This window comes from Tinamus guttatus, unplaced genomic scaffold (genome assembly GCF_059628265.1).
Source record: "Tinamus guttatus ecotype Peru unplaced genomic scaffold, ASM5962826v1 Tinamus_guttatus_pri_ptg000649l, whole genome shotgun sequence".
NCBI classification, from domain to species: domain Eukaryota; kingdom Metazoa; phylum Chordata; class Aves; order Tinamiformes; family Tinamidae; genus Tinamus; species Tinamus guttatus.
Genome location: NW_028289183.1, coordinates 3248378 through 3273504, shown reverse-complemented (window position 1 = coordinate 3273504; position 25127 = coordinate 3248378). Strand labels below are relative to the sequence as shown.

Here is a 25127-nt window from a genome sequence, read left to right as displayed (position 1 = left end):
GGGGGAGGAACCGGGCCCCGGGGCGGCGCGTCCCGACCCGACCCGGCGGCGACGGTGGCGGTCCCGGCCCGCGGGCCCTTTAAGGGCTTCACCTGTCGGATGCGGTCTGGCCGCGGCGCGCAGCCGGAAGCGGAAGCCCGGCCCGCGCTCGACGCTCCGAGGTCAGCCGGAAGCGGCGGCGGCGCGAGGGGAAGATGCCGCTGCCCGTCCAGGTCTTTAACTTGCAGGTAGGGGCCGCCGCCCGGCCCGTGCGACCCGGTTGGGCCCCCTCGCGCGGACCCGACTCGGCCCGGCCCCGTGCGGCCCGGCCCGGCCCGGCCTGGCTGGGCCCCCTTGCGCGGCCCCGACTCGGTCCGGCCCCGTGCGGCCCGGCCCCGTGCGGCCCGGCCCGGCCCCCGGGCGACGCGGCCTTGCTGCCGGCTGGCGCGGCCCAGCGCGGAGCCGCCTCGTGCCCCCTTGGGTCTCCGTGCTGCTGCCGGTGGCAGACGCGCAGCCGGGATGCCGCCGCAGTCCCGGGGTGCCTCGGGCTCGGCGCGCCGCGGCGGGAGCCGGTGCAGGGGTGCTCGCCGCGGGTTAACCGTGTCTCTTGCCTTTAGCAGCCAGCAAGCTCTGTGTCAGGGCGCGGGGGTGCAGAGAGTCAGGACAGGATGAGGGATAGCTCAGCAGCCACCTCGGCTTCCTCGTCAGTGACAGATCTGTACTGCACCCCCTGCAGCAGTAGGTCAGATCTCTTCCTCCCGAGCACGGCAGGAGACTTCAGCTTGAGCGCCAGCTTGTCAGCCTGTACGATGCTCTATGAGGTACCTTCCAACAGGCTGCTCCTCTGGGCCCAGCACGCCTTGGGGAGCAAGCGTTTGGTGTGCTTCGTGAGGAGTTATGAAATAAACCCTTTCCTTTCTGAGGCGAATAGCTAGTCTAAAAATATCTCAGTTTGTATCTCCCAGCGAGTCTTTTACCCTGCGTGTGCCTTTCCTTATCTGCTAGTTCAGGAAAAAAAAAAAAAAAAAAGTAGGGTGCTGCCCACCAGGGTGGCAGGACACAAGTCACTGTGTTTCACCAGCTGGAATTATTTTTCAGTCCTGTAACACTGGATCCTGAGGAGTCCAAGTCATAGATCAGACTTTTCTGTGGTAGGCAAGTCCGACCCCAAAAAAGCAACACCAACAATTAAGCAAAGAAGTAAGTTAGATAAAGTTGGGCAAAGTAATGGGCTCGGTACGTGGTAACCTAAGCAATACTGTGCCATGCTGCTGTCCTGCGTGGTAATATAGACAAGTAGACTTCTTTGGTCCTCCCTGTCCCCCATAAAAATAAAAGGGCAAATTTTGACATAAACTTATATATACTTTCCTTGCTTTACTTCAAGTTTGGGAGGATTTCTCTTAAATCTTGGACACTCGAGTCAAATCAGTGTGTGAGATGGCAGTGGGTGAACCCCACACCCTTCCTCAAGAAAGAGGAATGGAATTTAGCCTACTTAGTTTTTTGAAATCTAGCATGCACCCCGAGATGCTACATAGCATCAGATGTGCTGACCCCTTCACTTTAATGCCTTAATACTTGCTCGATGAGCTTCTAAAAGGAAAATACTCTGGTAAAAGGTGAGAGTTAATGGGGTTTTTTATAGAGAAAACTTCATGCTGAGGAATGGCGTTGCTACAGAAGAATCATGAATACGTCTAAAAGGTCAAGGATATTATTTCATTTTTGTAATTTCATGTGGGTTTAGGTGGGTGCTTAACAGATTGAGTCCCATAGTGGTTCCTGCTCAGATGTAGTGAGCTAGTTTTGACCATATTTTGCCATTCCAGGGTGCAGTAGAGCCTATGCAGATTGACGTAGATCCTCAAGAAGATCAGCAGAATGCACCTGATATCAACTACGTTGTGGAAAACCCCACTCTGGTATGTGCTGGTTGAGGGCAGAAGGGCTTCATTTCTTGAGCATGGCCTCCTCCGTTCAGGTCTTTGAAAGGCACCTTCATTTTACTCCTTGTCATTTTTTTATTTAGAAGTTACTGGGCTGTCTTGTAAGCAAGGTGTTAGAAAAGTAACAGTGACATTTTCTGTAGCTCTTTGCTCCGTACTGCGTCGTCAGGTGAAGGAGGATGTGATATGCTGATATTTATTGCATGCTGCTTGTTGGATATGGATTGCATTCTGATTACTTATAGACACGTTTTTATTTAAAGGTGTGTCCTTTTCTTTTCTGCAGAGCTAAGTTCAGCAGCGTGAAGTATATAATTAGGATAGAGTTCTTTCCTTGTGTCTTGATGCTTTGGAGGCTGTCTAAGATACACAGAGCTGTCAGGTTGTTAAGAACTGCATTTGTTTGCGTCAGTTTCTTCAATTTTTAATAAATGATCTGAGATTTTGGACAATTTCTGTGCATCAGTTTTGCAACAGTGGGAGATGAATCCCATAGGAACGAACAAAAGAAGTGGTAAAGCATCATAAAAATTGCAAAATAAAGCACTCCGCTTGAAAAGTCTGGATCTCATATAACCTTTGAATCAATTCGTTCCTGTTGTCCCTGTAATTTGTAATACTGTTGTCATATGGTCATTTACTGTTTTCTGCACAGCCCTCATTAATTCTTTTGCTCAGTGTATGAGCTGATACCTTCTTTGATTTCATTGCATTTAAATTCTGTTTTGAAGACAGAACGATGATGTAATTATACTTACAGCTTCTTTTTTTGTCTTGTTAGTATAACATCTAAATGTTGCACAAATATTAGGGATTTTATTCTCGCCATAACTATACAATGTAAAGGAACATAATCCCCATTTGACAATCAAAGAGCCAAGGAGTAAAGCTGAAATTGCTCAGAGATTTCAGGAGTATTGTGCAGCCTCAAACATGAAGCACTGGAAGAAGGAATGCTCCTGGTTTTGCATTTCTTGGATTCTGCAGCAAATAAGGCAGGAATCCTAAAGACAGGTCTTTAGTGCAGACAGTGCTATTTCAGTCTTAGAGTATGTTCATTCTTCCACTAAATCACAGAAGAGTCATGTTACAAAAAGTGTTCCTGACATCAATAACTGTATCTTAATTTTGGCACACGGAGAGAACAAATTAAATGTGAACGACCAACTTGAACCAGTGTTTCCTGATGCCCAAGTGCTATATTTAGCCTTGAATATTGCTAGATTTGTTTACTCTCAAGGATTGGTGTCTGACCTCGGAAACTTTGGTTCAAAGGATGAAATCTGGACAAAGTCACAGTATGGGATAGTGTTGTCAACTTTGCTTTCTGAGACGAGGTCTTTTTTTGCAGGATTTGGAGCAGTATGCCTCGAGTTACAGCGGGCTGATGCGAATTGAGCGGCTGCAGTTTATTGCTGATCATTGCCCACAGCTGCGGGTGGAGGCTCTCAAGATGGCACTGTCGTTTGTCCAGAGAACTTTCAATGTTGATGTGTACGAGGAAATCCACAGAAAATTGTCTGAGGCCACCAGGTACTGAGAAAGAGATTGGAACATGGGAGAGTGGCTTTGCAGTAAGACAGATATGCCACAGGAAGAAACTTTGCACGTAATAGCGGAGTGTTGCTTATACAAATTATTTGGTCCTTGGATTTGGTAGCAGTGAGCTAACTGTAAGTTTCTAGGCCTAAGATACGATGCTTTTTTGAAGATTAAATATGCACAGAAAAGTTACTATTTTGCTCTGGAGCCTTAATGTTTTAAAGGTCTACAGGTAGGTGGCAAGGTGAGATTAGTCCTTGTAACTGCTTCAGATATTAATGAACACTTCCCTCTAAGGAAAACTCTGGAGATGGAGTTTCTTCTAGATGTTCTTGTGTTTATAATTTAACATTTTATTTAAATATTTGCATCATTGCCATGTTTTTCCTTAATGACAGTTTTACTATTAATGGTAATGATGATGATTTCCTTTGATACTTCACTTATCCAACTGTAGTTCCCATCTTTACATTTTTGATATTTCACTGCAAATCATAGCAGCAGTTTCTTTTCCTTTCTCCTCCTTATCTTATTTTCTTTTCAGTCTGTTTGGTTTATGAAGTACCATTTGTTCGGATAACAGTGTCAGGTACTACTTAGGCCTCTGTCTAGAAAAGCTTGTAGCATATTAGTCAAGTTCAAACTCTTTGCTTTCAGAGAACTGCAGAACACGCCTGATGCTGTCCCTGATAGTGGGATTGAACCCCCTCCTCTTGACACAGCATGGGTAGAAGCTACACGCAAAAAAGCTCTTCTTAAGCTGGAGAAACTGGACACAGATCTGAAAAATTACAAAGGGAACTCCATTAAGGAGAGTATCAGGTGAGATGTAGAAGGCTCTGCTGAAGTAAGGAAGAGTGTTTTGCTCTTCTAGGCATCTAACACAGGCAGTGAGCTGCATTCAGTGCCTTAGGTCAGTATGACAAGTTACTTGTTTCAAGCAAGCTGTGACTCTGTGTTCCCTTTCTTTTCTGTACCTTCTGAGTTGGTATTTTAACTCCTGTGCTCTAGGAGAGGCCATGATGACTTAGGTGATCATTACCTTGACTGTGGGGACCTCAGCAACGCTCTCAAATGTTACTCGCGAGCCCGTGATTACTGCACCAGTGCTAAACATGTTATTAACATGTGTCTCAATGTCATTAAGGTAGGAGGATTTGCAGAGAATAATTGGAGTCTTTCTGACACCTGTTGTGCTGTCCATTAGTGTCCAGTTATACCTCTTGCATCTGTAATGGCAGAGCTTCTGCAAGTATCACTGTTTATTCATGCCTTGATCTGTGCTGGTTTTCTGGCTGTTTGCAGGTCAGTGTCTACCTCCAGAATTGGTCTCACGTTCTGAGCTATGTAAGCAAGGCTGAATCTACACCAGAAATTGCAGAGGTAAGCTTCTGCTTTTTAACTTGCATTTTCCCTTTGCTTTTTGTCTCCAAAATTTTTATCAGAATCTCTTCCTTTCTCTTTTTAGGATTAGTTCCCTCTAAGACTTCTTTGATTTCTCAATGTGTTTTTCCTCTAATCTGTCCATTCTGTGACTTACATACTGTTCCTTTTAAGGTTCATTGCTGCTTACCTCCAAATATGTGCCTAGGAGATATAACTTATGATAAATGTAGAGAGATTTTCCATTCTTGGTATCCATTTCAGCTCTTGCCATAGCTTCCAGGAAAGATAAAATGTAGTTATCTTGATTTTGAGTTCGCTACGGTAACCGATAGGATGAACTATCCCAAGGACAGCTGTAATCAAAAAGGTTTTCATATTATTTGCTCATTACTGCTTTTTTCCATGCTCTAGCAAAGAGGAGAAAGAGACAGTCAGACACAAGCAATTCTCACTAAACTGAAATGTGCAGCAGGTGAGTGAATCCCTCAGCTTCCTGTATTTTGTCTGCCTATCTTTCTTTTAGCTCTCCATAGAGCTCTTTGATAGCAGCATGTCCTTACTTTGTTCTCTTATATTTGCAATATGTCATTTTCTCATCAGAAATGCAGAAATATTAACTTGAAATATGTAATACAGAATTTAAAATTCTGCATTTCAAGTGCAGAAATATTAAAGTCACTATGGCTTATGGCAGAGTGCCTCGAGAGCTGCGCAGTAGAAAAGGATCTGTGGCTGTTGGTCAACAGTCAGCTGAACGTGAGCCAGCAGGGCGCCCAGGTGGCCAAGAAGGCCAACAGCAGCTTGGCTTGTATCAGTGTAGCCAGCAGAAGCCAGTAGAAGTTGCCCTTTACTCCACGCTGTGAGCAGCGGCTGAGGGAGCCGGGGTTATTCAGGGTGGAGAAGAGGAGGCTCAGGGAAGACTTCACTGCTCTCTGCAACTACCTGAAAGGAGGTGATAGTGAAGCAGGCATCGATCAGAAAGAGTGGTCAAGGATTGCAACTGGCTGCCCAGGGTGGTGGTGGAGTCATCGTCCCTGGCAGTGTTCAAGAAATGTGTAGCTGAGGTGCCTGGGGACATGATTTAGTAGACATGGTGGCAATGGGTTGTGCTTGATGATCTTAAAGGTCTTTTCCAACCATGATGATTCTATGATTCTAAGCTGAGATAGAACTACTGTGGCTAGGTTTTGAATTTTCTTTCCACTCCCCAAGTTTCTTCAGAGATGATGCCAGTGTGAGTCAATGTTGTCTACAAGATGCCAGATACTGGCCAAGAGTCTATTTTACTTGAGTAGTGAAGTCACAAGCAGTCATGTGGGGCCCTTTCTGCTCCATAGATTTTGCATTTTCTACTACTTCGTATGCTATCGTTAGCAGAGGACTAACTTTTTTTTTTTGGGTTTCAGGCTTGGCAGAACTAGCTGCTCGAAAGTACAAACAAGCAGCAAAGTGCTTCTTGTTGGCATCATTTGATCACTGTGATTTCCCTGAGGTAAGGACCAAGAGGGGACTGTGTGTTGCTTTTGGAAGTGATGTAATTCTCCTAAGGAGTAGATCGTAAAATTCAGATGCTGTAGTTATTCTCACAGCACTCCTGCATGGTTTGAGGGTGTTATGAACCACTGAACCATGTTTTACCAAAAAACCCAAAACCCCTCTGCTCTTGAGTTCTTGGAATTGTCTACTCTGTCACATGGGTATTCTGTGTGAGATCTGTGCACCAGTGCAGTCCAGTCAAAAGACTGGTTGCTGGCATTGGTTTCTGCTGCTAGCAGTGGCCATTCGCTCCTCAAGCTGAACGAATGCCAGGGAGCACATTGAGGGCTTCTGCTGCATTTGGCATGCCTGGGGTAGGACACCTAATTCTAGACTTCTGCCGTTTTGGTAGTCTGTGACAGTGCTCCAGTTCAGATCTCTCTCTCTCTCTGTTTCTAGCTGTTATCTCCTAGCAATGTGGCTGTGTATGGTGGTCTCTGTGCCCTTGCTACTTTTGACCGGCAGGAACTGCAACGAAATGTTATCTCCAGCAGGTGAGAGTGATGCCCTGAGGGTACTTTATACAGTACAGGACATCTTCTGGGACATGGACTCTAGTTTGAGAACAGATTCAGATGGGAGTAGTAGTCCCTTATGGAGGAGAAAGAAGCACTCGGCCCTAGTTAGAAATTAGTGTTAGGTGAGATTTCACTGTCAGAGTGGTTAATCATAGCTGAAATTTCTGTAATATAACAGAAGTTTCCAATCCAGGTCATAACTAAAAAATCAGAGTGAGATAGCATTATAGAAGGCAACTGTAAGATAATTTTCCTTTATGTTATAACTTGTTCTGGTGTATGTTAATCATATTACTACAAATTAATAATTGTTAATACAACATCGGTTAAGATGACAATCTAACTGCAAAATATGCAAGGTTTTCAGACTTACAGGTTTTGGAATAATATGGACAGTTGTGCATCATAGATTAAATGATTCTGATATTAAGTTATTGATAGCTAAGGGTATGGATGCAGTAATTTTAAACTGATGTGGAAAATGAGGATTACCCTGGCATTTTTTTATTGCTGGTTCATAAAGTAACATTCCACAGTTCAGAAATGTGGGATGGAGAATTGGGAGAGCACTGAGAAAGGATGTGCGTCCCAAAGGTCTCCCCCATTTAAAATGTGTTATTTTCCTGAGACAGTTCCATGCTGAACCTACCTGTGGCATACTATACTTTAGAGGAGGTTGTGCTTTTGAAAGGGAACACAAAGCAGGCTAGCACAGAAGGCAGCCAACACCAGTGTTGCCTCTGTCTCCTCATGGTCTGTCTTGACTTTGACCTAACCCGCCTGTTTTCTTGCCTTGCACAGACAAACATTTCTACTACTGTTTTGTCAAAGTCTCTTGTCTTCCTTTGCCACAGCTCTGATGCTGTGCTGTGCCTTTCCCTCTTCCAGACTCCCTGCTTTGCTGAAAATGGTTCTTTGGTAGGTTAGAGAGTACATTCTTGAAGTCTCGAATGATGGTCAGAGTTTGTAACCATGTAATTTGGAGTGGTGAGGTTGTTGGGGTGTCTTGGTGGGTTCCACAGTCCGTCTGATCGCTGCCTGTTTGTCTGTAGCTCCTTCAAATTGTTTTTGGAGCTGGAGCCACAGGTTCGTGACATCATCTTCAAATTTTATGAATCCAAATATGCCTCATGCTTGAAGATGTTGGATGAGATGAAGGTAAGTTGCGGGGGAACAGGGTGGGAACAGACCCTAAGAGTCTCCTTCCTCTGGCCTTTTGTAAGAATTGAATATTAAAAGTAGCTACTAGGAGTGTGCTCCATGCTGAGCTCTTTTTGCTGTGCCTTCTGCCTCTCCTTGGTGAATGGACATTGTGAGTAATGTGGTAAGGGAGGATGAGGAGAAATTTTATATATATGTATTATATATAATGTTCTTTTATTATATTTTATTTTATAGTCTTGTCTTGCTGTAGTGAATATTAATATCCTTAAAATTTAAGTATATATCTATGCATGTTTAAGAACATAAGAATAATACTTTTTTTTTTTCCTGTGCTGCTTCTCTGCTTCCTACTCATAGGACAACCTGCTGCTGGATATGTACCTAGCACCTCACGTCAGGACACTTTATACCCAAATTCGAAATCGTGCCCTTATCCAGGTAATTGTTCCAGTAAACCGGAGAGATAGATGAACAGTGAGATAGGCAGTCTCTTCCTAATTGCTTTTCTTATGGTGTTTTAGAGGGTGAGGAGTAAGCCTGACAAATAAATATTTCTTTGTTCCTAGTACTTCAGCCCCTACGTGTCAGCAGACATGCGCAAGATGGCCACTGCTTTTAATACCACAGTGGCTGCTCTGGAAGATGAACTTACTCAGCTGATCCTGGAGGGACTGATCAATGCCAGAATAGACTCTCATAGTAAGGTTAGTGCCCCTGAGCCACAGTCTGTGGGCTGAAGTGAGCAGTTGTGGTAGTATGTAGAAACTCTTCATTCCTGGGAGATTCTGAAGTTATCTTTAGTAACTGGTGTTGTCAGTAGTGTGGATCTGCATGGAAACTCAGACTCCCTGATTCCTCAGCCTTGTTCCAACATGCAGAAAGGGTTTCCAGGTTTGGAACCCTGTCGTAGCTCCTGCATCCACTTCTCTGGTTACAGATTCTTTATGCTCGAGACGTAGACCAGCGCAGCACCACTTTTGAGAAGTCTTTGCTAATGGGCAAAGAGTTCCAGCGACGTGCCAAAGCCATGATCCTGCGGGCAGCAGTCCTGCGCAACCAGATACATGTCAAGGTATGGACATGTTAAATGTGGAATCTGAAGCAGTGTTACTACTTTGTTTGTTTGTTTCTAACAGAAAATGCAAACATTGGTGAGCTGAAGATTCTGGAGGGGAGTGGATTTATTGTGCTCATGGACACATTCTTACTATATTAAATAATAAATACAGAAGGAACAAGAAATCCTAGCTAATACATTGACTTCTGCAATGCAGAGTGTACTGTGCAGCCTGTACTCTTGAGTTGCTTCTGTCTAATTGATTCTGGCTAATTCTTGGTACACCTACCTTTTATCTTACCAAAATAAAGAAAAAATACTCACTTTGATTTTTCAACAGAAGAAATAAAAAAGCTTTTTTGTTTGAACTATTCCTTCTAGAATGCAGTTCTAAAAGAAAGCCCTGGGGGAGGATAGGCCACCTGCAGCAGAAAGTGTTGTTTTTCTGTAGTACATTAATCTCCCTCATAATTAAATGCCAGAAAAGATTCAAGCCAGCAGGTTTTTGATTCAACTTGGGCTCACTGCATCTTGTAATTAGTAAACAAAAGTGCTTTTAAACATCTGATTTAACTTAATTATGACCAGTTCTTGTGAACAGTAACTATAAAAAGATTATAAACACAAAACCTCGCGAAAACCCTGATTATTATCCTGCTGCTGCTGTCCTGCTGTGCTTCATCTGTTTCCTTTGGTCTCTCTGGAAGCTCCCTGTAGCATATGTACACATGTTACTAACTAGCATGTATTTTGGTCTTCTTCTTGCAGTCTCCTCCAAGAGAAGGTAGCCAAGGGGAGCTTACTCCAGCTAACAGCCAGTCCCGAATGAGCACCAACATGTGAAAAGCTTCATGTGCTACCAAAAGAAATGGTCCCTCCAGGACTGTATCCAGTATCTCACGCAAAAACTGCTGAGCTTCACAAACTGCCCCTGCCTCCCTCACTATTGCTTGGTTGAGAGGGTCAGGGCTGATGGTGGATAATACAAATATTCCAGTAACTTTAATTCTCGTAGGAAAAATTATTTCTAAAAGTGGAATCCTTGCAATGGATTGTCATTTCAGTGCTGGTAGGACATCTCCCTCCATTCTCCTTCATCCACAACTCTGTGAACAATTGCTAGGTTATTCATACAGATGCTCATTAGAGGGTTTTTCAGCTGCTATTAATTTTCTTGGTTCAATGCTGCAAAAATAAATAGTGTTAAGTTGAATGGACAGGTGTTATCAAAGATGAATTTTGCTGGCCTAAAATATTGCCTTGATTCTGAGCAGTGCTCTGCTTTCTCTTTATTCAAATAAACTCTTAAGTGCATTGCTCTTGGTTATGGAGCTAGAGTTCTGATGGGAGACAAGATTCTTTCAAGAAACTCTTAAGGATTTTTTTACTATATCTGAACACATGGCACTGCTTCCACGCATTCGGACACAGGCCTGTATTTGAGGTTGCTGTGTTCACCTGGATCCAGGTTCCTTCTGTCTGGCCTGTCTTTTGAAATACCTGTTTCTTAATTTGTCTCTCACCTGCACATGACTTGGCTTTGGGGTCAGTGTTACCATAGCAGTAAATCTCTACCTTATGCAGGTACTGCTGTTTGTCCGGTCTTCCTACCACAGCGTGTGATTGTTTTCCAACATGTGCAAAAGTTGTTTCTGTCAGCATGGATAAATGCCCTAAAATACCACACAAGTCCTGGGGCAGAACTGAAAGCAGCCAGTCCAGGCGCCTGCTCTCCGGCGCGTGTATTCGGCTAACCCTTTCCTAAAGGGATTCGAGGTGATGCCCTGCATGTCTGTGTGCAGTTCTGGGAGTGGAAGGAGGTAGGCACTGAATGTTCTCAAGTCACTGCGGCCTTGTGGCATAAGGCAAGCTAGGAACTTTCATCCAGCTGGATCTGGCTGGACTGGCAATTGACTACAGATGTTATTGTTAATGCATGTGCTCTTTTTTTTTTTTTTTAAATCTGTTATTTCTAGTGCATTAAATTGCAGGATTAAAAAGCTTTGTAGTGTGTGAAGTTTTGTGTTAAAGTTGCTTTTTTAGGTATATTTATCTCAAGTCATTGTTCTTATGCTAAGCTTGATGATGTCTGGCAGATCACGTCCTATTTGGTTGGAGATGTATCTTGGATGAACGGAGAAGAAAGCTTGAGGAAATGGTCTAACAGCAAATCCCTGCGCTGCTTTTGCACACAGCTGCTGAACTGCAGCAGTGCTCCCTCCCTCTGGTTCTTTGTGACTTAGGTGCCAAAAATGGAAGCAATAGTTCCTGTGAGATCTTTGGTTAAATATCTTCTATTTGGCATAGAGAAAATACCACGTTTTGGAGGAGAGAAAAGGAGCTACTTAATCAAGAACTTTGAGTCAGGCATGGTGATGGCCATTTTTGAGAGAAAGGCAAGTTGAGTCCTCAGGTAAATTATTGCTAGACCTTGTAGCACTGTTAGGAAATATTAAGGCCTTCTGTTCATGTTGAAGCAAAGCCATTACATTCTGTTGTAGTATTTAAAATTTGCTGCTTTCAGATACTTTCTTCTTAGTTCAAATGGGGCAGTGATATGGTTTCTAAGGAAGAGTTCCTAATTGTTTTTGAAAAGTTTTTGTAACCCCATTCAGTGCATTGTGTTCGTTTGCCATCTTTTCTGATGCACATCCTCAGCTGTCTGGATTTAGTTGGCTACTTCTGTGTCCCATCCTGCAGATTTTCTCCTGGAGGAAACGTAAGTTGTTGGCAGAAGGTCTCTGCCTCTTCAGCTTGCTCCCTTGAGGCTCTCTGGCAGTTGTCTGCTCTTGTGAGAACTTCATTTGCCTGTTTGGGATGTGGCTGAAGTGAGTATTCTGTAAGGGCATTAAACCCACTAGGTGGCAATAGTGGTTTCTGTGCATTAAACTGGGAATTCTGCTGTATCCCAAAGCAGCAAGACAAAAATAACACTTTTTTTTTTAAATCTGCAGATAAATGTGCTTACAACCTCTTTTGAGCAGTAGGATGGCCCTTTTTTACAGTTCAGAACAGCAGTTCCGTGGTGCTCTCCAAGCTCGATGTGTGATTTGTGTGGTGCTATTGGCAGGTACCTACCTCTTTGGGTAACCTCAGAAGGAAGCTGCTGTTGCACTAGAGTCTCCTAGACGTGAGTCAGGGCTGTCTGACTATTTCCTCTAGATTTTGCTCAACTCCCGCTCCCTCCTAACTACTTGTCAGGCCAAAGATTAGGAAATACAACATAGCAAGGATGCAGTTCTGTATAACTCCCATTCATAAACCATTTCCTAAAAATTACAGGGATTAGAGTTGTCTTAAACTTCCAAGGGGAAAGAGTAATACAAGGTAAGATAACTCCCATAAGTTTGCAGGGATTCCCTGTGACCATCCAGCTAATTCAGGGCATGAAGTTTTGTGGTAGCTGCAGGATGTTGCTCTGGCTAAGCCATGTCCAGAGGGCCATTGCTTAGGTGCATTTCACTGACTTGTTCAACACCTTTGGGAGTGGAAGGAGGTGCCAGTGGTAGGTCATCATTTATGGTGTGCTCAGGCAGTGTAAATCCTCTTTTAGCCTGACCTGGCTAGTGATAAAGGGAGAACAGTTTGAAAGAAGGTGCTTTTGGTGGAGGCAGTTCACTTTTAATTGGCAAAGAAATTGCAGAAACTTTCGTTTTGCAAGTGTTGTGTTGGAGCAGTTCAAGTGTAAACCATCTTCTTAGAAGACAAAAAAAGCAATCAAAAACCATAATTTGGCCATTTAAGGTTATTATTATTTCTTCTTCATTACTTTATAAAGGACGAGATCTAGGTGAGAAGGACGGGGCAGGGAGGGCCGTGTGCTCCACGTGACAGTGTTCTGCCCTTTTCGTGTGTTGTGCATCGTGAGAGCTGAGATTAACACAGGTGAGTGTTTTCTTTTCAGTAGCCATTAGGTGTTTATTAGCAGTGTTTTTAAAAATTATAGGAAATTGTCTTCCACTTATCTCAGATACTGTTAAGAGCCAGATGTGGATTACGCTGTTTCACACATGAGCTTTGTTCTTCAAGTGCTACTGTTTTGGCTAGTGCATTTTCATGTGTTTGATCTGTAAATTCAATTCAAGATTTTGTAGGCTCCGATAAAACCACCTATCTTCAGCTTTATAGGATAACTTGCTCAGTCCAAGTTAGTTATCTTGAAAAGAAACAGGCTAATAAGGAGCTATATCAACCTCTGAGAGAGCAGGATGAGATTGAGCGGTTAGGAGTTGCATGACTTTCCAATGCAAGTAAAGCAACTTATTGACAGCAAAGCATTGTCCAAAAATCTAATTAATGGAGTTGGTATGCTCATTAAAATCCACAGTGCTACAGGCAGCTGCAGGAGCAGGAGCTGGTCTAACTCAAACAGCACACAAGGGGCACGTCCTGGGGACCCATCTTACGTGGGAGATGGGGCTGGAGCTCCTTTCTCTTTAGCCTGTAGCTGTCAGGACTTGAGCAGCCAGAGCTGTCATTATTCTACCATCTTACTGGAATATGGCACTGTGGAGTCTGTGTGTGCATTAAGCTTGTGCCCTGTAAATATATGCTGAGATTCAGCATTTTCATTGGATTTACTGCTTGTGTTTTGGTGATGGTGGGGTTTTTTTCTGTTTTTTTTTTTTTGGGGGGGGGGTGCTGATGCATTGTCTGAGAAGCTGGTTGCCAAATAAAGGCATTTGGCTTCCTTTTTTTGTTGCATGAACTAGTACTGTGAAAATGGGTTAAGTGCAGAAATCTCATTTACCTCAAGCTCAAATAAATGTTAAGTGGGTGATTTTTTTAATAATTTCTAGCATGCTTCTACATGCAGAATGCCCCCCCCCCCACTTCCCTTAAAATAGCACACAGTGTTTCTTCTTGAGGTGCTGTGACACAGGAGCAAAACAGGACATAATCCTGCTGCCTTTGCACGTTGCAATTTTTTTTTAAAATTGGGAGATAAATAGGATAATTAGTGTATTGCCTAGCCTGGAAGCAATCCCTAGTTAATGCAGGTGCAGGTGTGCCCAGTTTAAGTGGCAAATGGCTCAGCTTTATCCATGTTGTAATAGCGCCTCTTCATTCACAAGCTTTGGGTATTAAGAAATTGATAGAGTGGTCCTTTACTTCATTAATTATGAGGTTGTAATCTTCCACAGAGGCTGTTGAAAGTTCAGATTGCAGCTTTTGTATTCGTGTAGTGATCTGCAGCTTTGGAGGAGTTAAGTACCTGTTTCTTTGGTGGTTTTAGCATGTTAACTGGCTGTCATTATAGTTTAAGGCCATGCTAACTATCAACTAGGCAGAATTGATGTATAATCCTGGGTGTGTATTTTGTATGGGCTCTGTTATACATTATTGCTTTGTTCCCTTCCACTGGCCTCACTTTATAGGGTAGAAAACCATTATTGGCCTGATGCTTTGAAGAGCACTGATACAAGGCTAGCAGCACTGCAGCAAGGGTGCTGTCTCTCTACAACTACAGCATCTAGCTTTACTGAGAACTTAAATCATGAAGTAATTTAATGTCATCTCATGCTTTCAGAGTACCTCTTTGTTCCTGTCTGCATTGCAAAAAGGATGCTGCATCTCAAACAAATGTGAGCCATTTTCTACTAGTGAAGTAGTCATTGTTTTTTTTAAAAAAATGCTTCAGAAGGGTGCTCTAATATAAGACGTTTATTCCTCCATATTAAAGGCAGCACATGAAAGACAAATGAAGTTAAAGGAGACAGATTGTGATGACAGCATGTATAAGTTGTCCCCTTCCCCAAATGCACACCCTTTGGGTGCACTCAACTTGGTCATGTCCTTAAAACACAGCATAAGAAATTTAATTGCATCTTTTTTTTATTTCAAATGCAGGATAATTCCCTGAGTAAGCAGCCTTTACTTAAATAAAACTTGTCCAGAACCCAGAATAAACCTGTGGAACAAGGTCACACAGCTGATGATACTCTGGAGATGGCAGGTTCTTTGGCCCAGGGATGCAGAGGCCTGGCAGGAGATTCTATACAATTAATTTCCAAGCTTCACACTGCGCTGTCAACAGCCTCCTTCATTAAGGGTCGTCTCTTCCACGTCCACCTTGCCTCTCTAGCTAATCTCTGGGTTTTGAATCTCCCTTTGACTACTCTGCCACAAAAGGGATTTTTCATACTTGGTCTTAAAAAGTAGTCCATGACCTGAAATAAAAAAAGGATAGCTAAAAAAAACTGAAATAGAGCTGAATGCCCTGGAAAACAGAACAAGCTCAGTCTGTGTAGCTAGAAAATATGGTTGGATCCTCACAGTCTGGAAACAATGCAACCCAAGGCTTTTAGAAGCAGCAGAAAAACCACCATACCAGGAAGAACTTCCACAAGATTTCAGAAAGATTTTTGGTGTTCAAAAAAAAAACAAACAAAAACCCTCCCCACCTTATACAGCAGTGATTCAAGATGAAGGATCAGATTCCTACATCAAAGATTCAATTATTATAAATGAAGGATAAAGCATTTTTTCACTGATTTCTAAGGCCATAACTGATTGATGCAGCCCCACTTACCTGGACAGTCTGCTGTCTCTTTGAATGCTCTTTTCTTACAGCATCCTCGGCACATATTAAACACGCATTTACTGCCCTGGTGGGGGGGTGGGAAAGGGATAGCAAAGGGGAATAGAAGCTTGGATCAGTTAGTTTAGTGAAAAAAATATATACCTTTTTCTGTAATAAGCACCATCTATCCAGCTGTACACAGATAATTTGAAGAAGGCCAGAGCCATCCATTAGGTAGTCACTTCTCACTGTGAGGAAGACTAGAGTTGCTTGACATTCTATGATCTAGTTGCAATGATAGTTTTAACCTCCCTCCCCCTTTTTTTTCAATCTGTACACCAATATCAGACCACTTCTTCAAATTCTTAATCTTCATGTAAAAAGACAAGAAAGCACCATCCTAAACCCTACTGCTGGTTTTGTTTGTTTTTCCACAGCAGAACATATGTGTATTCAGTGAAAGCTTGGAGATTTGCTTCCAAGAGATCCAGGGGAGCTGTATCTAATTCACTCAACTGTCTCAGCAGTAGCTGTGTAAGTCAGACTGCAATTTTTGGAAAGAAAGGCAAATAATCACAAACTATTTACATGTGTTTATACAGTTTATATAGTGAACAGCTAAAAGGCATTTGTCTGAACACACCGGACTTTGTACGCCTGCCTCACTGGGTAGTGCCATTACAAATGTCAGGATTAAACATGCTTTAATTGATGCTAGCATGGCCTTACCTTAGGGTTTCCACACTGATCACATTTTGCATATTTGGCTGGAAAAGAGAGACCCAATTTTAGCAATAGTACTCACATACAGAAACAGTAAATTCTTAATTTCATGATTGGGTAAAACTTGGAACTTTTATAGACAGGGGTGGAGTTTTAGTAAAATACCTCAAAGAACAGCATAAAGAACGTAAAGATACACTGACTCTATGTTAAGAGCCTCTATGTTAAGTGTAAACACAGAAAATACTTAACCTCAAGTCCAAAGGAGAAGCTAAGCTGCTTGTAATGGATCAGCCACCTGCTTTGATAACTAACTTGCTCTCCCAGCAAATGCAATTTGAATCACATTTCCTACTATCAAAGCTTTCCAATTCCCCTCTCTCAAAAGTTTCTTCAGTTGCATAAACAAGGAAAATAAATTAGTGACAATTTGTGACCAAAGGCGGCACAAGCAGCATTTCCATCCATTTATATCAATAATCAAAGAAACTTACGTTTTAAAGATGGATCAAAACTTTTATTTGGATTTCTTAATTTCTTTTTTTGCTTATTCTTTGAAAGAAGCTCAGAATTTCTATCTTCCTCATCCTCCAAAGCACGTTTTCCTCGCACACCCTTCTCAGGGCCACTGATTCCATTCTCTTTGCATCTTTCTTTTGGCCTGAAATGGTAACCATCACTGTAAGCTGGCAGATAGCAACAAGTAACTGTTCTCTGCCCTCCCCAACCACACTGTTGATGGAAATCTAGGTAAACTGTAAACCCTCCTAGCATTATAAATTGTAATTGATATTGCATATAAAAATGAAACAGGAAAGTGCAAATACATCTTTTCTAAGCATTTCACAGGTCACAGGCTGTTTAAAACAGATGTACTATCAGTCAAACCAGTTACAAAGTCAAAGCTGGTTACTTAAATCAGTTAGGTACCTGTTAACTTGCCATTTACAGGGAGAATCTAAGCATTACTCTTGACACGCTCTTGTCTTCAAACAGTATTTTCACCAAAGGAAAAAGGCAAAGCTATCTGTAAAGCTTGTCCACACAATACTAGTGTTTTCTATACAACAGAATTTAGTTCTCTTTGCTACTGTGGCAGTTACCAGCAGCAATTCCTGTATGTAACAATAAAGTGCTGTCAGATAGCAAAATAGCTTGGCTTTTACTTTTCAGAAAGAGATAAAGTTGACGAGGATCTAAAAGAGAAAAGGCCTAAAATGAGTAACATCCCCATGAACAAAGCCAGCAAACCAAACCAGGAAAAAAAAAAAAAAAAAAACCCAGAAAATCCATTTATTTTTAAATAAATGTAAGTTGTTAGAGCAGAACTAAATGGCTCTGCATTGAACAGTATGGGAGGGAATGGCATATTTGTATGTTAGAAACGGTAACTCACCCCGGCCTGATGTATGGCTGACAAATCCAGTGGAAGAAAGGCAAGCCTTCTTTTGGCTTTTCTCCTCCTTTCTGATTAGCTATTTCCTCCTGTAGCACAGCATTACAGTCAATTTTCCTGAAGTTCTCAGGAAATAATACCTCAAACCCCATAAAAGCACAAAATGGAATTTAAACTAGTTGTTAATGACAGTTAAATGTAGGCAAAAAAAATGTAACAATCTAGTAAAATGGTCATAAAGCAGGAGATTTTAACTCCTAAGGCAGCCTCATCCCACGTTAAGTTGTTTGAATTTGAGAGAATGACACTGCAGTAAATTAACAATATTAAGGTTGACAAGTCCCAGAGTTCCAATAAGGAGGTTAACAGACATCAACTGCATGGCAGTGAGTTCCCACTACGTGTGGCCAGGGTTCTCCTGAAAGATGAGAGGCCACCTTGGTACCTGACATCGTAGCTTCAGCTCTCTGTTCACGTCTGCAATGCCCTCTAGAGTCTTCACTTTGGCTAATTCTTCACGCAGTTGCTGGTAAACTTGAAGCCTGCAGCAAATACCAAACACCAGGTCATAGTTCTTCATTATTGCTAGACAAAAGAGATTGAATAAAATGTCTTTTCAAAAGCTTTTTGTACATTTCCCTTGCTGCGTTTGCTTTTTGTAGCCATTTGTTGTTGTCCTTTTTTTTTTTTTTTTTTCTTTCTCTGGAAATACGAGGGGTAAAAGAACAGACACCTGCTACTCTTTTTTCAAATAAACATTTGGATCTTTGGCAGATAAACAAGGTACTCTGGGAGTAGCTAACATGCAAACCTATAGTGCATCAGCTCCTTCACAGGAGGTGCCAGCGACCAAGCTCTTACCCAGAGCAATGCAAAGAGCTTGCCTCACCATCCCTGAGGAGTTAGTTACCTCATGTTACTACAAGGTGCATGCACGCATAGGGGCAGTTACCACACAGCAGATGATGGGCTATAAGCTCACGCCCTAGCTTATCTTCTGGAAACCTGTCCCCATGTTCTGTTTCCCAGACGTGCAGTGAAACATAGAGGCTTTAGCCCGGATTATCTCCAGACAGGTTCAGGGAAGAAAATCTTGCAGCACACCAATTCTGCACAAAGTTTTGTTCTGAAGAGCCAGACACTTCCTAAGCAAGACAGGCCCTGAAAAAAATGGCAGAGTTCTCTACAGTTACTCACGTGTGATGCCAGAGCTTGAAAAGATGAGCCCTGACATAGGACAATGGACAAGGGTACTTCTGCACGATCTCCAGATACTCCTCAGCCATCTCCCACACCAAAGGGTTTCGGCCCTCAAACAAAGCTGGGTTATGAAGATTGCCCTCTGGGGAATAAAAAGAAATATTCCAATTTCCATTTCAGGATTAAAACAAAACAACAAAGTTCTAGAGCTGGATCAGCTCAGTTGTGATTTTACCAATTAATCAAGGAAACATAGCCAAATAATTACACATAAAATAAAGGGTCCATAAACCATTAAAAAAAGATTTAGGTTGTAGTCCCATCTGTCTAGCCTAAATTTCCAGATATCTCACTGTACCTTTCCCCACTAGTTTGACAAGCCTTTGATTAACTAGTATCTTTTTAAAAATAAAATTCTACAGTTTCCTAGGTTAATTATTTTAATTGTGCCATTGATTGGAAGCTTTTTCTGATGTCTATTTCTAACTTTTCTTATAACAAGTAGTGTCAATTCCGTTTTTTCCTCACTGAATGATCAAATGATCGCAGTTTTCTTTATGATAAATGACTGTATATAAGAATTAGTTATAAGAAACCCCATACCATGCCTTGTCCTCCTGTAGATACTAATTCAAGCTGTAATATCAGAAAATCCCTTATTGATTTAGCCCACCTACAGAAACTCTTCATTCTATGCTAAACCACAAATATATGCAGGAATTTTAACCAGCGGACACAGTTTCTGCATCAAGATCCATGCAGAAACCCATGAGAACATTCCAGGACAATAGGATTCCCATAGGTCTTCGTCAGCTAATTAGCTCTGAGCTGTCCACTCAATGGTACTAGAAGTCCAGTACAACAGTTCTCAGTGTAAAGGAACTCCTGCTCCTGAGAAATGAGAAATGCCAGGAAAAAGGGAGAATGACTACTTGGCTTTCAGTCGAGGCTGTTCACCAAAGCAGCCTGGCTTAAGCTTTTAATAAAGTTGTATGGGACTATCAAAGCACTCAAGAAACAGTCTGCACCCTCCAGAGCTAAACCAACAGCTCATGTGTCTTTACCTGCACTCATGACACCGTGTACTCCTGTCTTTCGGATACATTCTTCCACATCACTGAGACACTGGATGTTTCCATTTGCAAACACAGGAATGCTCACAGCTTTTCTGTATCAGTGAATAAACCAGATGCACAATACTGAGAATTAAAAGGATTATTTGGAGTCAATCCAGACAGTCTATTGCTGCCACACAACTTGGTTCTTCAGTGCCATTGCACACACTGCTCATAACCTACGTTGACACTGTTTTAGAAGTTATCTTAAAACTTTAGGCGCAGAGCAAAGGAAACTAAGGGTGCCCCTTCTCTGGCACTGCTCACTTACCGCACAGCTTGAATATGCTCCCAAGATGCTACACCAGCAAGTGGTCCCTTTTGTTCTTTAGTACGGCCATGGACAGTCAACAGCTAGAACACAAAAGTTGCATTTGCTTTTGAAGTATACAAACCACTGGCACAAATACACTGCTGAAAATTTCCTTTCATCCCAGACACTTGGTGGATGCCTCTGAATATCACACACTGCTATTTCAACAACACCAGCAGTTTTGGAATTACAGAAAGACATCACCAGCTCACAGCGCACAACATGGTCTTGGGCTTCATTCAGCTTGCTGCTTCACAGTACGACAAGACTGTATCTTGGGAGATCCTACGGGTTTCCTACTTCTGATTCAGTGTTGAATGTGTGATATATTTATTGATCTGGCCTACTCCTCAGCAGAAGACCAGAACAGTGGCAGCATTGGCTCTCACTACAGGCTGGCTCCAATTTGACTGCAGTTAAAATTCTAAACAGTTTTAACTGCTGATGGCCATCTTTGACATGAAGTACTGACGCCATGCAGTGTTACACTGGGCTACTACCTGCAGTGAAGGATGCCACACCATGCACTGGTAACAGCAGAGATTCCAAATTTACACTGTGTTCCATACTATACTACTGACCTGCAGTCTAAAACCCCCAATACACACAATATCTCTGCATTCCATTTTTTTTGGCAATAAAACAATACAGCTTATCCATTGCCAACGTGCACCAAGATCTGGTAGTAAGATGACCTGCACAAAGACACGTGTCTAATACAATAGTACAGGGAGCAGCTGCCTCCTTACCTGGCAGCCAGCTTTCTCCAGCATCTGTGCATACTTCACTGTCTTGTCAATCTCTGGGAAAACACGGATTTTGCACGTGATGGGAACAGAGAGCTTCTCGTTAGCTAGCAAAACTGGGAAAGATTGAAAAGACAGGTAAAAGTGAGCTGCAGTGCTATGAAAGGTGCCTAATCTCCTCAAGATCAGACACCGGGTGTGGCATGGAAAAGCCTGAAAAGTTAATGCTATGCAGCTCTCATAGCTTAAATAATCAGCAATGTCCTTCTGCAACCCTTATTGCATAGATTAATCAGGTTGATAGCAAATCACTAAGAACAAAATCTGCATTCTATTAAGAAGCCATCAAATAGTATTTAATAGCCTTTCTTTTGAGAAACTTCCCCATTTAATCGCAATCACTGATCCATTTTTACCATTGTCACAACATTCCTTCCAAGGTATTCCTTCTACTCTGCCAGCAACAACAACTCACTTATCCATCTTTCCTATAAAAGGCCCTCTGCTTCTTTCCAAATTATCATCCAAATAACCATGACAAGCAGAGGCTTTTCGGATGATGTAGGCTGTGGACCCAGTGAAGTAAGAAATGTAGGTTATGCATTAAACATCCATGGTTCTTACACATTGCATGGAACTGGAATGCTACTGAAAAAAGAGGCAGCCAACTGGAAAACGCTGAGCAATAGCATGCCTGAAATTCTGTTCTCTTCTGGAGCTTAGGGGTTAATGCACAAAGGCACCTGTTTTTCTGTAATCTAAATTCCAAAGCTCTGTTCTGTTGATAGGTACCTTCTTATAACTCTTTTGTAGCAGCTAACAGGCTGCATACAGGTGCAAGCAGAAAGAAGTACTCTAATATTTTAAAGGAGGCTGGAGAAGGAGGAAAAGGAAGAGGCTTTGCCCATCTTCTACAGACTCTCTTAAAAATGGACTGGGTTGTCTTCTCAGCTTCAGGCTGTTCTAATTTGCATCTTTCACTCCCCAGAAAATTGCCTTAACAACCAGAATACATGCTGGGTAGGGAAGCAGAATCTACCTTTCCAGGTTCATGGCTGCATTTTTTTTTTTTTGTGCATAGTGTCATTCAAGATTCACTGGACCACAAGGAACACAAGCAGAAATGAGTCTTTAACTGCTCGCTTCAGCCACTTGCTTTGAAATGCGAAAAGCAGTCTCTAGGCTCTACAAAATGACCAGAACGTTGCTTTTTAAAGTAGTTCCAACTGTTATTTCAACAAAAAATATGACACTGTTCACAACTATTACCCATATTCCGAGAACAACCTACATAACTCAGGAAAGAGAGACATAACTTGTTTTGGTATAGCCAGAAATAGGACACTAAGCTGATTAGAAAAGGGCAACTGTGGCTTCAGGCAGAAGCACAACTGGCACCCGAGAACTTCAGACTGAAAAAGTAAAGCACTGGGGAGTTGTGCTATTTTTAGAGCTAGAGAGACGCAAAGTCACCATTAGACTGGGACTTCATCAATCCACTTTCGTTTAAGCTCTGTTTCAGGTACTGAAATCTTTTAGCAGATCTAGCATTAATTTGTAGTGAGACCAGTGACTACTTTGACAGTACCATTGGAATACAAATAGAGTAATACAAACAAACAAAAAATCCAAAATAAACCTCCTTTTAATGATAAGCTTATCCTGTTCCCTCTCAAAAGTAAAGCCAGTGACCTCTCCAAAGACTTACTCATTCTCTGAAGAAGATCCCACTCCTCCTGCAGAAAGGCTCCATAGTGACCTGTAATAAAAAAATAAAACACCAGGGGATTGCATGGACTGACATAATCAAGTCTTCATAAGGATTCACCTACCAAGATCCAGACACATAGACCTTGCTGACAGAAACAGAGTTGCTCAGCTCTGCCCAAACTGGAAGAGTTAGATCCCTGTCTCTCGTGCCACCTGAGACTTACAGGATAATCCATGAAGCCCCACACCCTACTTTCACTGCTGCTCCCTAGGGCTGGTATGTTGTCACTGGCCATCCTATTGTCAGAGTTTTATAACTGGTTTAATTCCCTCCAGGATAAAAACTAATAGGACTGAAACATGGATTTTCTCTGTCCATCAATCTATTAGTCTTTGAAAAACAGCTTTGAAGAGGAACAAACTAACAGGGAACAATTCTTTCCTCATTATTCTGACTGGTCCAAAATTTTCAAAGGCTACTTTTTCCTCCCTATGGATATCTTCGCAGTATCTGAACGATACAGCATTTTTATCATTTTACATATTAATATGAAGAAATTCTGTACAAGTATCAAGGATTCAGGAAACACTGAGTGCCTACATTATAAAACTTGAAATTACATATTTAAGGTTAGGCTGTTTGATCAGTTGAAGTTAGATAAAGTCACACCCCTGTTAAAACCACCTTTTTTAAGGATATTCTAGAAATGAGAGCTTCCACTTGAGAGTTAGAATTATTAGGATACCCAATTTTTGCTTCAGTAACTACAAAGCATTACCTGTTAAAGTAGGTGTAGCTATCTTGATTTCAACAGCAATGCAGCCACCCACACCAAGGCTGAATTTTGTCTTCTGCATATTTTACTGTCAAAGTTCACACTTGTAACACGCCATTTCTCTGCTTATGTAGGCTCAGATTTGCACATACCTCTCTTTGCAATCATCTGAGGGCAACCCAAATTCAGGTCGATGGCATCACAATAATCCTGAGCCAACAGTGCTGCTTGGACAAACACTTCTGGGTCATTGGCACAGAACTGAGGAAGACACAGAGGAGAGGAAGAATCAGACAACTGCTATTTTTAAGTAGCAACGCACCATTACTGTGACACATAAAACACCTAATTGTTAACGAAAAGGGTCAGAGCTCATATTAACAACCAGCATTTCTCAAATTAAATAAATCTTCTCCAAGATGGCCATGCTTTTACAGATTTACTGCTCCTCCTCAGTCATCTGTCTTCAAGGTGAAGAGTCCTCATCTATTTAAGCATTCCTCATGAGGAAAATTTGTTCTTCTGCTCACTTTGCTGCCCTTTCCTGACCTTTCCCCTCCCTTGTGGAATGGCATGGACAGAAGAACCCAAACCTTCTCACACACCATTCAGGAAGCAGATACACGTCAAGCTTAAAACAGCATCACGTGTTTGGTTCCATGTTCCTGGCATCTTCTGTTACCATAATCAACAATGAGCTCTTGCTCAGTTGGGCTCATAGAGCTACCCAAAAAAACTGCAATCCTCCCTGAAAAGCATCAGGTCTGAAATAGCTTTTGACACAGACCAGATGTAATCCATCTCTAAAGGGCAGCTACTGAGGGCTGAAATGCTACTGGAAATGCAACGCGTTCAGCTCTGCGATAGGACACCAAATCCTCCTGACGAGCCAAGAGACAGAGCAGCAAAGCCCGCAGCACCACTGCTGAGCAGCTGAAATAAACAGGCTTTTCTCACTCTGCATAAGTGCTTTAAGGCCCAGGAGAGATGGCGGAGGTCGGCCCCACTCCCATTTAAGAACACCCGGGTGTATCCAAGGGCACTTGCTGCCCCGTCCCCCGCCACAACGGGCCGCGCGGGGAGCGGGGAGGCTCCTGCCCGAGGCCGCTGGAGCTCGGGCCAGGCGGGGGCCGGCGCGGACCTGCACGATGAGCGGGCGGTCCTCGGGGCAGGCCTCGCCGTAGAGGTTCTCGCGGCGGTAGTTGGCGTCGCGCAGGAAGACCTGGGCGTGCAGCATGGGCGTGTAGCAGAGCTGGGCGCCGTGGCGGCGGCTCAGCAGCCGCCAGGCCAGCTCGCTCTGGTCCACCATGGGCGCCACCACGTAGTGCGCGCTCCGCAGCGTCTCCCGCCAGAAGGCCTCGCCGCGCAGCTTCGGCATCGCCCGCCGCGCCGGCCCGGGCCCGCGGGCGGACGCTGGGCGCCGGCTCGGGCACGGAGGCGGCCGGACGGTGCCACCGCCATCTCGCTCCGGCCGGCGCCGCCGGAAACCGCGGC

General features: G+C 42.9%; 2 protein-coding genes across 3 annotated transcripts; one reads left to right on the top strand and one right to left on the bottom strand.

The window, feature by feature from the left end:
• Nucleotides 1-145: 145 nt before the first annotated feature.
• Nucleotides 146-10714, top strand: GPS1 (G protein pathway suppressor 1). 2 transcript variants are annotated; one of them, XM_088535978.1, is made up of 14 exons: nt 146-227; nt 1812-1904; nt 3280-3461; nt 4128-4292; nt 4482-4617; nt 4776-4853; nt 5268-5328; nt 6263-6348; nt 6792-6886; nt 7963-8068; nt 8432-8512; nt 8641-8778; nt 9012-9146; nt 9900-10714. In XM_088535978.1, the coding sequence occupies exons 1-14, from the start codon at nt 195-197 to the stop codon at nt 9972-9974; spliced, it is 1464 nt and encodes a 487-aa protein (XP_088392104.1). In that variant the 5' UTR covers nt 146-194; the 3' UTR covers nt 9975-10714. The 2 variants fall into 2 exon arrangements, with proteins under 2 accessions (XP_088392104.1, XP_088392105.1); XM_088535979.1 differs by lacking the exon at nt 146-227 and adding an exon at nt 618-800.
• A 4063-nt stretch (nt 10715-14777) lies between these two features.
• Nucleotides 14778-25105, bottom strand: DUS1L (dihydrouridine synthase 1 like). The gene is made up of 13 exons (XM_088535838.1): nt 24775-25105; nt 23786-23894; nt 22856-22906; nt 21151-21263; nt 20360-20442; nt 20038-20141; nt 18971-19115; nt 18219-18315; nt 17774-17862; nt 16872-17038; nt 16384-16421; nt 15664-15739; nt 14778-15301 (listed from the first exon to the last, which is right to left on the bottom strand). The coding sequence occupies exons 1-13, from the start codon at nt 25009-25011 to the stop codon at nt 15213-15215; spliced, it is 1398 nt and encodes a 465-aa protein (XP_088391964.1). The 5' UTR covers nt 25012-25105; the 3' UTR covers nt 14778-15212.
• Nucleotides 25106-25127: the final 22 nt, after the last annotated feature.

What these genes read in the sequence shown, in the direction of transcription:
- GPS1 (XM_088535979.1), top strand. Translation starts at nt 648, where the DNA reads ATGAGGGATAGCTCAGCAGCCACCTCGGCTTCCTCGTCAGTGACAGAT. An exon ending in CTACACCAGAAATTGCAGAG is followed by an intron (nt 4,854 to 5,267) that starts GTAAGCTTCTGC and finishes TCCATGCTCTAG; the next exon opens with CAAAGAGGAGAAAGAGACAG. An exon ending in GCAACCAGATACATGTCAAG is followed by an intron (nt 9,147 to 9,899) that starts GTATGGACATGT and finishes TTCTTCTTGCAG; the next exon opens with TCTCCTCCAAGAGAAGGTAG.
- DUS1L (XM_088535838.1), bottom strand. Translation starts at nt 25,011, where the DNA reads ATGCCGAAGCTGCGCGGCGAGGCCTTCTGGCGGGAGACGCTGCGGAGC. An exon ending in ACCGCCCGCTCATCGTGCAG is followed by an intron (nt 23,895 to 24,774) that starts GTCCGCGCCGGC and finishes TGTCTTCCTCAG; the next exon opens with TTCTGTGCCAATGACCCAGA. An exon ending in GAGCATATTCAAGCTGTGCG is followed by an intron (nt 20,142 to 20,359) that starts GTAAGTGAGCAG and finishes TCACTGATACAG; the next exon opens with AAAAGCTGTGAGCATTCCTG.